The following is an 18,430-nucleotide window of genomic DNA, read 5'->3' on the forward strand; positions in this document are numbered from 1 at the left end:
AACAATGCAAATAATTATACAGCTATATGTATATATTAAATTTACAATTCAAAGCTTAACATATTTTAACTTTTAACCTATAGTGAAATATCTTACAAAAAACTGACTACAAGTTTATTATAGTTTATAATATATTTATGTTTATGTTATTTTGTTTGAGTTTTGATTTAAATTACTAAAATAGTGCATTACAGTATACCTACTGTTTATATTTAAACTAGTACCTATCTTAGTATCACTGTTATTATCAGTACGAAATGTTGAATAATAATAACGAAAAGCACAAAAAAAAAAAAATTCTATCCCTAGTTTCTTAGATAGAACCCACTATTGATATTGAACTTTTATAGGGGAGCTAAACCTTATGATCTTTTTTATACGTCTGGTCTTTATTATTACAGTATAATTAAAAATATATTCACATACACTTAGTGTCAATAGTATTGCAGCGTTCATTTGTACCGGCGCAGCGGAAAAGGCCTAAACATAAATTCATACTGCAGAAATGAATTACTGAAACACGCGTGTCGCTGTCGTTATTTCCCTCTTGTCACTCCTGTCACTCAACGAGATATTTATCGTTTCCCCACTCGACAATATTACAACGAAAAACAAAAAATAAATACATAATACTATAAATAAATGAAATTATGTCGCGTAGTCATCATCGTCGTATATGACTACAATAAGTTTAGAGTTTTATAGATATATATATTCGTTGGTAGATGGGTTCATACTTCCTTCATCGCAAAGCATGACCTCACATCTCATACATAAAGTTAAAATTCGGGTTTGACACATGCACGTCGTGGTATAAACATTAATGTTTCTGTTAACGTTTATTATAATATACGATGTCTTAACACGTCGTTTCGGGTATTTGCTCGATTAATAACTATAATGTGAAACCGCCCACCACCCCTTCAACCACTATCGCAGCGCGCGACCCTTTCCTACACACACACACATACACATATTATACACCTATACCTTTTCCAGGGATCCTGGTGCATACCACGCGTAAATACATAGCGATGACGTGTGGTTTATCATAGCTGTTTCTCATGAAGTTTCATTATATTCGAAATCTTAAGTTTAAAATAAGAATGAACATACGTATACGTATATTTTGATTTGTATAGTTCCTACCTATATTTAGCAACAGTGATCAATACAGGTTACATAGGTAGCAAACATTGCATAATAATACATATTCATATGTAGCAGATTATCCAACGAAATTGATTTATACGTGGAAACATCGTTGTTCGACTATAAATTATTCTAACCCACAGTTACTATATATACAATAATGAATAAATATGTATTTATAATTTATATATATATATATGATACTCGTCATGAATTAAGATGAAATAGAAATTCACATTAGAAAATTACCAAAAAATCTGTAGATTGCAACTGATTTCTATAGTTTATACTTAAATTTTATGCAGCACACTGAATATTATTATACACCTGTTAATATACTCCGAGGGGCGGAATGATGTCCCAAAGTAAACGGATGAAAATGGAACAGGCGATGGAAAGATAACGGACGCGCGTCTATAGCGTGAAGAGGAAGAGAAAAAAGCGCAAGCCGCGCGATATCCGGACGAGAATGAAAAACAATGGACTTAAATATATATACATATTAAAGACGATGACAAACAAAAATTGGCGGCCACGGTCGTAGGAGTGAAAAAAATTTCTAACGCTTCAGATAATACGGCGTACCTGCCTGTATATAATATACTGCTGCAGTATATTATTATACATCATTAGGTATATATATATAGTACGTTTAAAAAAAGGAAATGGCGTTTTCGTCGCGCGGGAAAATAACCTGCAGGGGGGTGTTTAGCGATTTGCTCGCGTCTATCCGCTTCACGGACCGTTGCTGATGGATATTTGAACGTGCGCGAACCGCGACCGTTGCACGATGAGATATTATTCGTCGACGGTGGAGAAAAAAATCAATAATAATAATAAAAAAAACCATTTTTGTGTCGTCGTCGTCGTATCGTTTGTCGCAGAGCTACATCAGCGGTGGAAAATTATAGCCGGTCGTCTTTGAGCCGAAAAACGTGCGCACTGATATACACTGTACCTATATATGTGTTTGTGTGTGTAGGTATGCTTGCGCGCGTACGTGATAAATCGGGGACAGACCTCAGCTGGAGTTTTCGAGTGATGGGTAAAAAACAAAAATTGCACTCGTCAATCGGATCCGATTGCCCAACTTTAATACACGCGGGTTATTATAGTACGATAATGACGACTTCCCGTCGCTATTTTTAGTGTTGAGTATTAGGCATCAAATAGATATTTTATGCATCATAGCATGTAGGTACTCGAGTATAAAACTATGCATACAAATTAAACGTTCGCTGCAGTGCCTACTACATACCTATTTATATTATATTATTATGCCCCCTGAAAATACGCTCTAAACGCATATACACAGATCGCATGTATACGTAACGTACATAATATAATATTATGATATAATCGATTTTTATATCATCGCGTCGCGCCACGTATCACGTACCTATACGACACGATGTCTCATATTAAATACTATAGATAGATGCTTACACCTATATTGTCTTCATGTTCGTGTAGCTATATATATTCTGCAGTCACACGGTTACGTATATTTATTGGTGTTAAGAAGAATTGTACAATGTTTAATAGCGATTATCATATTGCGATTATTGTTGTTGGATATAATTATTATTACTGACGACTCAATATTATATTACTCTATTATACCCGTGTACGCACCTATCTACATGAACACGAGGCGACTTTTCTCTCCGGCGCGATATATTTATAAATGCGTATGTGTATATAGGTATATTTACTGCGATGTATATTGTAATACCATTGTTGTTGACGTCGAACAATATATGCTAATCAGTTACCACAACGTTGTTGTTTCCTATAAAAATCGATTTTATCACAATTTCACAAACACGCGCGGTGCACTGCTGTACATTTATAATATTATACTCATATAATATATAAAAATTATAAATATACACGTCCACGTCCTACACTATATATGTTACGGTGGTTCTTTTGTTTTCCCCGTGCGTGTATAAATAATAATAAAATTATAACATTATACATGTTATATGGTGTGCGTTTGACTTATGCATGATAATCACTCGAGTGGGTGCGGTGAAAAACGCCAATTATGATTTCTCTAAAAAATTTACGAGAAAAACCATAAAATTGTTCAGTCTGTACAATGATCGTGTAGTGTTTCTGACGCATATGCATTTTTATATTAATTTATTATCACCAGAAACAAATACTGTTACATAAATAGGATGAAAATTAAATAATATATAATCGGCAAATGTATAAGATTTTATGTTATATTATAATACATACATCTAGCTACTGAGTTTTCAGAAGTTTAGAAACTCTTAATAGTACCGTATATGCATATTATTTTAATAACTATATGCAGCAATTACAGATAACATTAGTGTACGTATATTATTTATAATGTATACCTAGAATATTTAATAACTCAAAAATGTATTATATAATATTGTTGTTTATCAGTCCCAATTATTCTAATTTCTATTTCCAAGCTTATTGAACTCCCCCTGTATGTTATATATGGGTAAACGTAAACGTGGACGGGCGGAATAGGAAATTTGAACTGTTAATGATTTCGAATAGGATTAGTGCCGTCAAAGTCTGTAAACGAAAAATAGAAAAACTTTTTTAATTTAATGTATTTTTTCCATTTATAATATGAATACTATCTCCATATATACAATATAATACAATACCTATACTGAACTTTGTATAATATTGTAGCTGCGTAAATAATATTTATTATTGTTTTATTTTTCCATTCTTGGATGGTTGTATGCGTGGAAGGGATCTGAAGAACAGTACAAAAAAGTTTAACGTCGAGACGATACGCGCTTGTATATATTAGAACCACAGGGACGAGGAGAGAGCGGTCTCTAGGCCGACGGCGAGCGCAAAAAGAGTAGACATATATACATATATATTATTATAATATAAATGTATATATATATGTGTGTTTGGAAAACGGTTTAAAATGCGAGAGCGCAGCATTAGTATGCACGGTTGGTATATATGTGTACACATAAAATGCCAAGCTCGGAATTTCCCTGTATATATTTATGTGTGTGAGTGTGTGAGAGAGAGATAAAGAGAGAGAGAGAGAGAGTATATATTCTTCCTATATATAGCTCACTACGCCCTCTTTGTGTGCGTCGACTGCGGCTATAGCGCAGATAAAGCACGGCGCTTATCCGTTGAAATTGATTCGCCGGCGTATGCTGCGGAATAAATAATAAGTATTTATGCGTGCGAAGAAAATACAAATTTATTATTATTATAGTATACCTGCGCTCATCGAATTTACGAGGTCGTAGTGTGCCCATAGGTGGAGGGAGGGGTATATCGAGTTTTTATCTATATATTATTTTATATCATGTAAAATATTTAAACATTTTTAAAAGGTAAGATTTCCTTTTGCATTGCAGATGCATGAAAAGCTATTTTTCTTCACAATTTATTGAAATTGTAATAATAACTACGACCCGACTTAATGTATATACACAACTATAGTTGATGGTACGTTTATATTTTATACTTGAATTATTTGTCGAAATGAATTAACATTGGAAACTCGCCATAATATATACATGGATACACCGCGACAGCGGCTAAGTCTAAATATTGAAGTTCTAGTTATAACGTGTCAGACACAAGCTAGCTCTTACGATGGCGTATTTCTCGCGCACAAAAAATAACAATAATAGAATATATTATATTCTATACGAGTCGACAACGGGTTGATGAACATAGCTATATTTATATATATATATACGTAATACTCTCATAATACTTTGCACTAATGCAATATTACCACACACGGAGAACGAATTTTCAACGATGTTGTATCACATCACGCATAATAATACCAATACGCGGGAGTGTATATACAGAAAGGATCTAGACGTAGTCATATATATCATATTATATAATACATGTAAATGCAGTGCGAACACACCGCACAATGCAGAGGGTAGTGTGGCGAAAAAAAAACAATCCCGAGAAGTTTTCCGTTTTTTTTTTTTTGTCCTCTCTTCGCCGTGCTATATGCGTATATACATACGCGCAGTATACAACAATAATAATATACATACATAGGTATATAATATGTTATACACGCCTAACAATGCCTATACGACGAAAACGACTATGTACACAATATTATTATTATTACACGCACACACGCGCGCGCGCGTAGGTAATAATAAAAGGATCATCGGCTATCGCTCGTATTGTGTGCGAACGGGAAGCGACAACCCGCGAAAACGTCGGGCGTTTGTATATATACACAAAACCGCTGACGGATGGACGGACAGGCGGAAAAGGCGCAAACACGAGGTTTTTACGCGTACGTATTATTATTATACAGTGTCGGTGTATCGGTCGCGGTATATTGTTTGGGGGCAGATGCAACCGATACGTGTAGCTGAGCCCTCTTTAAAATAACATCCAAAGAGAGCTTATATACCCGTATGGGAAATCGCGAAGGGTATAATACAGATAATATGATATATATACATGGTACCTATTGGCAAACTCGTGGTAGATCTCCTATACAATAATATGATACAATAAATAATATACATATATCGTATATTATACCTAGCGTCGAAAAACGGGGTCTCGTCAAATCGTCAACTCCTCAGTTCAACACAATCTAATAATATAAAGATATCCACGCCACAACAACGTGACAAACGTCGGTTACAGTTATTATTTTCATTATTATTGCAGGTAACCGATTTATTATAATATTAGTTGTATTCAGTACATATAGGTACACTGCAGAATATTTTTTATATGGTATATGTATAAATGCAAAGATATATAGGTAAGAGGTATATTAACTATACTTTTTTGAATTTAGGTATAATTTAATTAACTAGATACATGTATAGAGTTAAAGAATCGGTCATACTGTTAGAACTTAGATTTTTCAAGTAAATTTGAAAAAATAATATGTCAAGTTAAACTCAGGTTTATATTATATATATATATACAAAATCTGCAGTAATTAAAAACAAATCGATTAATATAATATTATTTCTCTGTATCAACGTAACGATTTAACACCGTTTTCAGTGTATACATTTCATACACAAGTATAATAATTTTAGTTTCGTCTGAGATCATGTCAAAGTATAATTACTATATATTCGTATGTACACAATTGTATAAATATATCGTGTATATGCATTTAATACGAATTCAATATATTACGTCATAATTTAAATAACTTATTTAGATTCTTAGGCGACATGTTCACTGGGAAAAAGAGGGCGTCATATCCCTCCTTCGATTAATTCTGTCTATTATTTTTTTCTAAATTTATTGTTAAAATAAAAATGAACATTTCATGTGACCCATTTATTTGAATTCTATATATATTCTTTTTGTGTGTTGATTGATAGCAACATAAACTAGATATGTGATAAATTAATTAAAGCATATACCTATTTACCGCAATTATGGGATGGCTATGTCAAAATATTACAAATAAATAATAATTTTAAGTTATTATACATATAAGTACATAAATACTATACAAATTCACATTGAGCATGATTGATTATCAATAAATATAAATATATTATTATAATTAACTAACAGCTTTAGATATAAATACAAGAATATAGATATATGTTTATATATTACAATAATGGGGTCTGAGAAAAGTAAAAAATCATATCCCCTCTCTTTTCAAAAAAATCCGATTACGCCATTGAGGTTCTTATAAGTATAAAATGTAATAGGGGTATATAAATATAGTCGATTTTACTATGTTGTACTTGCAATAGGTGTACACAAATATAAATACATTTTTTTTTCGATCCGTAGATATACGCGCGCGTGTTGTTCGTTTTTAACACCCGAGCGTCTCATTGACACGAACGATCGTATAATAAAATAGTCGTATCATATACGTTCTAATTTATATACGTTATAATATATATACCTACAATAATAGATTCTCGACATTTAAAAAGTCGACGCGCACGCGACTTTTTAAATATACGATATAATAATAATATACATATAATACAGTAATATACATGGTATCAGCCCGTACAAACCATAGTTATATTACGTATATAAATATATATATATATATATATATATATATATGTGTGTGTGTGTGTGTGTATAGCGATTGTTTTTATTGAGCCCATTCATATTATATATATATATATATATATGTGTGTGTGTGTGTATTATGTAGATACTTATATACACGCGCAAATTTTCCCCCTTTTGTATTTTCCAGCAAATACACATACATATATATATGTATATATATGTATATACCTAATATATACGGATACGCGGTGTACGCATGTACAGAAAAACTGAACGTAGTGTAATAAAAACCGAAACGACGACGGCGGCGGCATTGTGTATAGGGTTTTTATGGTTGCGGATCACGGATTCACGACGACGACGAAGCGCGTGCGAGGGAGAAAGAGAAAATAGCCGCCGTATACGGCGGATATATATTGTATTATATTATTATTATATACGCGCTGCCGGGCGCCATTTTGTCCCGAGCCGCTCGCCGTCGAGTGCCTCCGTCCGAATTGATTGCACGCGCGTTTACGCTCGTCGTAATAATATAAGTACATACCATGTCTTCCACTCGTCCAGTGTGTTTTTATCACGGTTATCTACCAGTAGATAACCGTGGTTTTTCTATAATACTATATATATATATTACCCGAATGCGGTTATACGAAATTTATTTTAACAGTATAGATGTATTACCACGGCATGAGAAATAGTATGACGGAAACGCCTTTATGTATTATAAATATATCCGTGGGAATGTATTATAATAGATACTCGTATGATATATATATATATATATAATGTATGTATATTATAATTATATACATACCTATTAGACAAAATTTGGCGAGTTAATAAAAAAATTGTCCTGAGTTAGTTAATTTAACGTTCAGAAAATTATAACATAACTATTATTAGTTAAAAGTCAGATACCATAAAAAAACTCTATAAATATGTATTAAAATCTGAAAGTTCAAAGTTATAATAGAAGAAAAAACATTATTTAATGGTCTAATAATTTAATATATATTATTTACTCGACTCAAATTAATATTTCTTTTATTTGAATTACTTTTAATTCCTTGGTGACACTATATATATATATATAGTATTGTATGGTAATAGTGCAAAATTAAACTTTTATTTTTTTTTTTTTAAACAATACCTAACCAATTTTTTCAAAATTCTTTCTTTTCTATAATTCCTTCTAATCTCTATAAGAAATATTAATCACTATACCTACTATAATTAGTGATTTAAGATGATAATTTGTTTATAAACATCTTAAATAATTACTAAGAAATATAAATCATTGACCAAATTTTATAAACATTATAGTATCTTTTCAAGTAACAAATAGTTTAATTTTCTCAAAGTTTTATCCCTATATCTTATCAATATCGCATGTCAAATGTAAGTCTCACCATTTTCGTTTACTCTTTTCTCTGATTTTTTTGATATTTTTCTTATTTTCATAATACGCATTCTTCGTATCTGATATCTGAAGCCTCTTTCTATCCATCTTAAAATGTATAAAAGAACAACTCTAATTTTGGTTATCATTACAATTATTCGACGAAACTATTTTTTAAAACTTTTTTGCTTGATAAACATTATACATGCATACATGTATAAATATTATTTAGGTACAACATCTGTTTTTGAAATATGCGTATATAAATAAGTGAGCGAGCTGCCAATGAGTATAGTATATATTATACATATACCTATAAAAATTCCAAATAATCATATCCATGTACATTCCATTTGATATTTGTCGTACAATATACGCCTATATATAATGTAGCGTTTAATATACTTAATAATGTTATTCAAAGGAATTTCGTAAAAAAGAAGAAAAAACCAAAAATACAAAAACGGCTGTGTTATATATTATAGCACACTGAAGGTTTCTTTTTTTAACCATTCCTTTTTGTACAAGATATTTATTGGCCGCGTGCCAATAACATATCATATACATGCTCATACATATATATAATACAAAAGGTATATACGCTCCGATGTAATAATGCTACCATTTTTGGCACACGCGCGGTGCTATATGTATCACGCATATCATAACTACTAACATATATGTCATATATATCCTCACTAGGTATTATGTTCTCCTCCGTGAAACTAGCAAAATGTGAGCTACCGGGATACGATTCGTAGGTGTATTTATTTTTTTTTTATAATATTTATGAAAAAAAAAAAAATAAATAAATAAAATAATAAAACGATGTCGTAAACGTGTCCCCATTATAATACTGTATAATATAATAATAATTATTATTATCGTCTATAATATTATAATATGTAGGTACTGTATACATTTACTTTTTGGATTTAGTTCCAACCGCATGGTGACTATTATTATAGTATAATGTGGGACGTTACGTATCGATTGATATTCAGTGGTAGATTATTTATATAATATTATTATCCTAAAACAGTAGCCGCGATGCGGAAAAATCTTCTCACCTGTAAAAGTCGGGCTTGCACAGTATCTTGCCGTCCCTGCTGTAGCATTTGTCGGACAGCGTGCCGTGACAGTCAGCACATTTCACGCATTCCGCGTGCCACGCCCTGTCCAGCACGTTCAAAAGGAACTTATCCATAATGGGTTTGTCACAACCCGCGCAACTCATCATCAGACTACTGCACCGACCACCGCCTCTGCCTGTAAACATAGATAAAACGTTGAGAAACGTGTTATAAACGGGTACGTACACATCATAATAATTTACCATAATAGTATCATAATTATTATTATCACCGTTCAGTGTTCATCGTATAATCACATGCGCGCAAAAAAAAAAAGGATGATCTATTATGTTAGTACATATATAGGTACTATAACCACGCGTTTTATGCATATTACAGGTATAAATAGGTTATTTTCCAACGGTGCTTTTGGTTTTAAAAGTTTTTTATAGATAGGTACGTCCTATAGGTTTATAGTTTTGGTCATCTGATCATTATATAAATGTATATATATATTTTTTTTAAGTAGTATTAATAGAGTATATACCTATACTCGTATGTGCAATTTTATATAAGGCGCTTAAACAATTATGAAATAGTGGTAAAATATGAGTTTATTGAGCGTAGGTTATAGGTTATTATTGACTAAGATTCAAGAGTAGATAGTATATTAAAATGATGCTTTTAAATTTATTGATAAATAAATATAGTAATTAGTTGGTTATGATATCGGTGTATTTAATCGTTTATTAGTGGAACTGCTGGGAATTATCAGAAAGCGTGAGATTAGCTAGTCTAAAAATATGCGAGAGGCGTTAACACAAAATGTATAATAAACTTAAATTAAACACTCGAAAAGATTCACGCATATTCGCTCGTTTGCGTATTCCGATAAATATTGTGAGAAAAAATAAAACACTCAAATGAATCCTATACAATATTATATACAATAACGCGTAGGTATACATATGCGACCGGGACACGTTCGTCATGCTCTAATTTCCGATCCAATATATATATAATAAGTATATCATTTATTATTTTATGCGTTATTTCTGAAAAATCGTTTTTGGCGTAGGTGCATTAAATGTACAAACACACACGCACGAGCGAATGTAGGTATACACATAAGACGCTTTGTTTATATACTGTGCAGTGTGCCGAATAATACCTATACAGACACCGTTTTATCTTAGTACGATAAGGTATTAAGGTATACATAATAATACATAATATTTATTACAATATCGAATAACTAAGACTATATGACGGGATGTAATACAGTATAATAATTAATAACATGGATCAAGCGAAATTTTGTCGGAAAAAATATATATGTAGGTATATTAACTATTTTTGCACGTCATTTGTACAGATCATAGATATTGTCACACGACGAAATCTCGACCGATGATGCATATGGAATATTATAATCTCATTATTATTATATATTTATGGTGCTTGCGGTGCTGTTACGTTAATATTAAATACTTCATTGACGATTTTTCTGTGATCAACGGGCGTGTGTGTGTTTACGCGTCGGGTATACGGAATTCGAAAAAAAACGATCATTATGTATTACATAAAATATAAATATTATAAAAAACAGCAGAAAAACGATAAATATATGTGTACAGTATAGGTGTCGTTTATACATAAACGGATTACGTTGCAGCACCCAATAATACATTTATATCTATGTATACCTATAAGAACCAGCGGTTTAACGATCGCGTATGTATATATAATATTTATCAGAAACCGTTGCGACTCGCAACGCCTATTAAACAAATGCGTGTTTTAAGAAAATATATATATTATATATATATATAATATTTATGTCAGCCATCATAGTAATATAATATTTTATACATATATGTATAAAGTATATATATTATATGTGTGTGTGTATATAATATATGCATAAATTATACATTCACACATGCATTTGCGTGCGCGAAAAGTCCATATAATCACCGCGGATGATAATTTCCTATTCTGCACACATTACACACTCGACACTATGTATCATCTACGTATGTTATACCTATATGCATGCGTTTCTATATTATACCGCATTTTAATAACCACATATGACATACATTACACTATCATGCAGCTGGTACCTATATACGTATAACACAATAATATCGGTTTAATATTTCGTGTACACGTTTTTCAACGCATTCCGGATATCGTGTATTATTATAAAAGTTGAAGGTACCTACGATTTTATAAATATATACAATAATTAAGTGTACCTATACACGTCATTGCGGGCAATTGATTCGTACGAATGAATGTGTCGAACATCGTCGTGTCAATAAACACGTGTTATGTAATCGTGTGTTTATCGCAATGTGTAAACAGTAGTTTACCAATTACGCTTTTTATATACTTAAATATTTTAGGATCAATAGACCAATTGCGTTCTATACATTATAGGATCGACAGACTAATTGCGCTCAAAACATTTGAAAATACTTAGTGAAAACTTATTAGTTATAGTTATAATTATATAATAAATGAATACACACTTCAATTTTTTGCAAGTATAAAATATACATTACATAATATAAATAAATAAATATAGTCAATTATTCAAAATTAAAGTTATATCAGTTACATAATAATTCACATTTAAACTTTTTTACAATTCAAATCAATACTAAACAACAAGATATAAGTAATGGTTGTCATCAATGTGTTATCCTATAAAGTAGTACCTTAATAATAGGTACAGTATATATTGTACAACAAAAAAATTAAACTAATAAATATCCAACAATAATGAAAACTTATTTTCGTATATCACTCAAATTCATACTTGTACAATCAAATTTGCGTAATAATAATAATGTTTCAAAAAATTCCCGATACTGTTATAAAATATATTATAACCAGTCACTTAAACCTGCAGTAATAAATTAATCAGTAAATAAGTTTTTAATTTTTAAGCATTTTTGTGTTTAGATTATACTTATAGAATTAGATTGAACAATATTTTCATGTCTGAAGATATGAAAATTTAAATACAAAGCTCAATTGGTACACTGACCTTAAACAAAAACTTTGTTTTAGACACAATTGGTCCATGCCCGTGTAAACGTTAGATGTAAACCTAAAGTTCAATAAATGACAATAATCTCTCCTTTTTTACTGATTATTATAGATCATATATAAATATTTAACTTAAAATTGATATGCTTTTTTAATGATAAACTTACTGTGTAGTGTATGTATAATAAGTTACCTAATACATAAGAGCACATGTCAACCTTATCCCATCCGAATTGAACAGGTATAGGTAAAAATAAAAACTGATAATTGTCATCCCAAAAATAATTATGTTAAATTAATTTTAATTATAGAAAAGAACATAAAAAATACGTTCTTGTATTTTAATTTTTAGTTTTTATGTGTACTTAAGTTTTAATTTTTTATATTTATTTTAGTTATATATAGCTACCTACTTGTATATTTATAAAATAAACCTATTAAATTTGTTTGCATATTCATTAAATATATTGTTATTAAGTGAACTATATTAAAATAAAAATTATTTAATATAAGAAATATTATATATGTTTACTGTGTAAATAAAAACACAGTAAGACTATAAAATAAACCTTTTATAAACCTAACTTAATTATTATTCTATTTTCGTAAATATTATTACTTTAAAAAATCACGATCATCAATAAATAAATAAACCTATAGACAGGTACTGCAATCGTTTCAAAACACATTTCGATTTAATAATACAGTGTATATAATAAAAATAAATATTTTTATTCCGAATTTATAAATCATAATTGTACTACCTATTGTGTTATGACTGCAATTGTTATGGCGTACAGCTTTGGGCTTGTTAGTGATCAATATAAATATATATACATGTATATACATATATATATATATACATATATCATCGTTATATAAGTACATTTTTTTTTTTAGCTTTATATACATTGAAATAAACTTGATATAGCTATATACAACGCAGTCGTTAACCGAAGGGTGGATGGTATAGTGGTTGAAAAAAAACGCTTGTAACTGTGCATGCAGGACTGCGACAGTCGTTGTACGCGTCGAGTTATAAGCCGATCATCCGTAACGAAGACGCCACGAGCCCGAGCTACGCGTGCTTCGGCCAAATAGACTATACATATATTTTTTTTTCTCCGACTATATACATGATATTATATCGTTATAGACGTACCGCGCGAGAGAATGAAAAAACAAACTGTCCGTCGCCATCAGCTGCCCGATGACCACTATTTTTTGACACCGCACGCTACAAGTCGAGTTACGCACGAGTTGGCGTCGTTAACCCGCCGCCGCCGCCGCTGCCATCGTCGTCTCGGCCAGCGACAAAAATCAGAAAAACGTATACACGCATACACATACTATGTGTATAATAAAACGAACGATGGAAGAAAAAATACTCGGAAAATTATCCGTCGTCATGTTACGGTGTGTCTTTTGGAATGCGCCGACTGTATATTATAATATAATAATATAACGTGTTCGGAGAGAAAAAAAATTGTCTATATAATATTATAGGTACACGCGCGAGAGATTCGATAGTGATGTTTGTGACCGCGAAACTGCTGCAGCAGCCGCGCCGTACAAGGAGGGTTCAAGAAATTTCAGAAAACATTTCAAACGCCAAATATGAATAAATTAATTTTACATTAGCCAACTTGTTTAGTATATACATTTATATCTATATAATATTATGAGAATGTATTAATATAAATTGGTAGTTAGTTTAAATATTAAATAATATAGTTCCGGCGGTTTACCGATGTAATGCGATTGTTGAGTGATAGTTATAGCTATATTAATGACGTGTTTTTTTTCTTTTTTATGAGCAAAAAAAAAAATATAATAATATCTATAGCTAACACAGTAATACATATTTTATACGTTGTTGAAAAATATATTTTATTAGATCATTAATCGCGTAAACAATCTAGTAAAATATAAAAATATACGGGTTTTTTTTTTTTTTTGTTTGATGATTTATAGCGGATTTAGTTTTTAACTTTATATCCATAATTTTGTATAATATATAATTTATAGTCAATGTACAGAAAAATCGGACGCTTAAAAATTTTAAATTTATTAATCATGTGCAGTATGAACTAAGCAATTGATTATAATATATAATATTTACATATACTCGTATTTTTAAGCAATTATACGTAACAGCTGATCCCTAAAACTGAATTTTTATAAACAAACGACAAAGAATATTTTAATTGCACTCCAATATACTGCTCTATAGATAGGACCTACTTGACAAAGTACCTACTCAAGCAAAATGGTTTGATTATATAAATATTAAATATAATATATAATACGGAATACTTATATACAAATAACTCGATAGATAAAATATGATATTTATGTATTTTCTCAACAATTCATTTTAAGTAGTTTCTTTCAATATATTGATTTCATAATTTTCCATCAACACTTTCAGTAAAATACAGTATACATTAACTGGTGGTTTCAGTGGTATCGGTTTAAGTTTATAATTTAATAGTACATAGTAAATTTATAAATTCCTCTATACATCTATACAAATGTGAGACAATTTAAAGAAATAAAATAAACTTAAAAAAAATTCTAATATAACTACAAGACAAATTAAAAAATTATAAATTTAAGTTTGAACTTCTGTATAATTATATTTAGTTTTATGAAGTTATCATAATATTTATTTTATCATATAACTAGTATAGTAAACATCACATCGATTATTAGTTTTTTTTTTTAGATATTTTGTATGTATCATGTGTGTACTTTTGTGTTGACATACTACTCAGTTAAATTTTATACAATATTATACATCCTATATGCTCCTATATCGTCGAATATGAGTAAATAATAATAATCGGATTTTTATTGGTGATGCTTTTGGGGGCTTATTTAAGAACACCGACCACAGGGTTTATTGACTTATTCTCCCTTTTATAGCTTAAATTTAGAATTAGTTTGGGGTTGGAATAAAAACCCTATTATTCATAAATATATATATATTCACATTTTTTTATTTTTTCGGGTCAAATTAAACTATTTCCTTTAGCCGTCACTGTCGATATATCCACATAGTTGGAGATATAAATAGTACATGCAGCTCGTCATAATTTTGTAATATTGAGTCATAATTTTACACGATATATATTATAAAAGGGCCTAGACAGGTATTTTCCAAAAATTTCCAATTTTACTGGCGGGAGAAGTAACCTAGGCATAATGCAAGAAACCCCGTACAACTCATAAATTTAATAAATCAGCTTCTATTATATTTATATATCGTGTGTTATAGGTGCATAATCAATTGCGACGAACGTGTAGCCTATATTCAGGTATCATAAACATACATACTATAAGGTAAAGTGGATATATGTATATATACCAACATGCGATACGCTGTTTTTGTGAGCCGTACGTGCGTATGTACAGTATACGTATATTATTACGTTATGCGGTTGCCGATCGTCGTGTCGCATCGTCTATATATCTGTCCTTCGGACACATCTATATACGAGCGCACAACAAAAACGTAACATTAGGTTCATAGAATATATAGATAGGTAGTATAGGTACCTCTCTATACTTAAGTAGTATACAAAATACTAATATACGTATATATATATACTGCCCGACGACGCAGCAGCAGAGTAGTATAGGTATTGTGGGTAACATACATATACTGCGTGTTGGTATAAACGTCACTTTTCGTTAAGAGATTCTCTTTTGACATGCATGACTGACAATTCGACGTATCGTGCCTATGACGATAACGTCCTCTCTCTCTTTCTCTCTCTTCTCTCTATCCTTTACTCTCTTGTATTTTATTATGATTCTATATAGATTTCTGGTTGCTGAGACAACAACGACGACGCGATGACTATATACGCGACGACGTGTCTTCTACACAGACAACACATCGTGGGATAAAATAAAAAACAAAAATTCTAGGTACAAAACATGGCACGCATAATCAGAATAATATGTAATACATATTATTAAATTATAACGATATCGCCGCATGTACCTATATTTTTTTTCCACTGATTTCACATTGGTATACGTACAAATAGAGTGAAAAAGAGTCGACTATACTAAACGTTCAGTACACGCACATCATATAATATATATATATGTATATGTATAGAGCATAAATTATCATTTATGCTGTATTTAAAATATTATATTGTATATTGTGCAAAGGCGCCACTCACTTATGTTGTGGGTCTGCGTGACCGGAAAGGACATGTGAAACGGATGTGCCAAATGGTTTTGCGGGTTTAACGGCGACGTGCTCCGGTTGGCGGACGTCGCGTACATCGGTTGTTGCTGGCCGGCCGCAGACGACGAGTTGCCGGTGACGTTCGACGACTGGACGGGCAGACCGGCCACGGGCGGCCGGGCGGCCAGCGGGTCCACCGCACCGCCGGCACCGGTTGTAGTGGTGCAGGTGGCAGTGGTGGTCGTCTCGTCCGGGTAGAACTGCAGGCCGAACGTGGTGGCCAGCGACGACGTGGCCATGTGGCCACCGCCGTGGTGCTGTGGACCGCCGACGGCTGTCGTGCGGATCCGGCAACCCCTGGCATAAGGCGGCTGGTGCACCGCCCCGGCGGCGTCCTGACCCACTGGCGTCGTGATGGCTGTGGTCAACCGGTGCAGGGAATGATCAATGCGCGGCCGTCCGACGGTCGACAACGGTTGGCGGCTATGCAGCCCGCCGAGACGTGCAGGTCCCGTCCGCCGCGACTGCCGACCACGATCCTCTGCAACAGCGGCTGCGGCGGCGGCAGTGGCGGCGGCCGGTAGAGCTGCTAGCACGGTAATAGCGCGGCGACGACGGTGACCACCTGCGGACGATGCGACGTCTCATACGTGGCACCACGCACTCGTGTAGAAATACAGCGGTTAGGTCGCAGTTAGGTAGGTATACTTATAAATAATGTATATCGGACCGAACTGATATTGTCGCACGAACCGATTTATTGCAGCGTTTTTCTTATCCGCACCCGTTTCGTAAATACTAACACTGCAGTATACAGTGTTGGTGAATATATAGGCACCTCGTGTGCTCGTAAAAAAACTGTCGACGAAAATATCCGCGCGTACGGTTATGCCGGAGACGGACACGTGATGTAAGCGGCTGCGAGTAGAAAAAAAAAACTAAAACTCCCGCGAACAAGAATGCAGTATAATTAGGTATACGTAATTATAATATTATAATCGTGTTTAGACGCGACGACGTGCGAAAACGATACGATTGTTGTACGCGGTGAAAAAAAAAAATAAATAAAATAAACGAGCCGGTTCACAATAATGATAATGTGCGCGTTTTCACGAGAAATTTTATTCCGCTCGCGATCGCCGAACTCAACAGCAGCGGGGCCGGTAGCACACCAGCAACGGCAGCGAGGAGGACGACAGCAATAGTCGACCGATGCGAAAAGCCGGAAACCGAACACTGTCGCGGTGTGCCGTGCTCGGTGTGGCCGTGCGCGTATGTGTCGCCGCCTGGGTTCGGTCGCGGCGGCGCGACGTCTATGGTGGTGGCTGTGGCGTACGCGACGGTGGGACGGTGGGAGGCGCGGCCGTGCGGCAAGGTAGCGTGGCCGCCGTTGGTCGGCACGACCGTCGCGACGCCTCTCGGTCGGCCCGCCTTCTCCTCCAGACGTAGCGGCGTGCGGTGCCACCGCCGCGGTCGTCACGGCGACGGCAGCGGCCGGTG

At 33.0% G+C, this 18,430-nt stretch overlaps 1 protein-coding gene across 1 annotated transcript in view; it reads right to left on the reverse strand.

The window, feature by feature from the left end:
* Positions 1-18,204, reverse strand: part of LOC112602159 (LIM/homeobox protein Lhx5) — a 39,816-nt gene extending 21,612 nt beyond the window's left edge. The window contains exons 1-2 of the mRNA XM_025350112.1: positions 16,923-18,204; positions 9,661-9,859 (exon numbers count right to left, since the gene is read on the reverse strand). Of these exons, the coding sequence (XP_025205897.1) occupies positions 9,661-9,859; positions 16,923-17,229 (506 nt within the window). The 5' untranslated portion in view covers positions 17,230-18,204. The remainder of the gene's footprint in view (positions 1-9,660; positions 9,860-16,922) is intronic.
* Between the last annotated feature and the right edge of the window lie 226 nt (positions 18,205-18,430).

This window comes from Melanaphis sacchari, unplaced genomic scaffold (assembly GCF_002803265.2).
Source record: "Melanaphis sacchari strain LSU unplaced genomic scaffold, SCAv2.0 Contig84_pilon_pilon, whole genome shotgun sequence".
In the NCBI taxonomy this organism is placed as follows: Eukaryota; Metazoa; Arthropoda; class Insecta; order Hemiptera; family Aphididae; genus Melanaphis; species Melanaphis sacchari.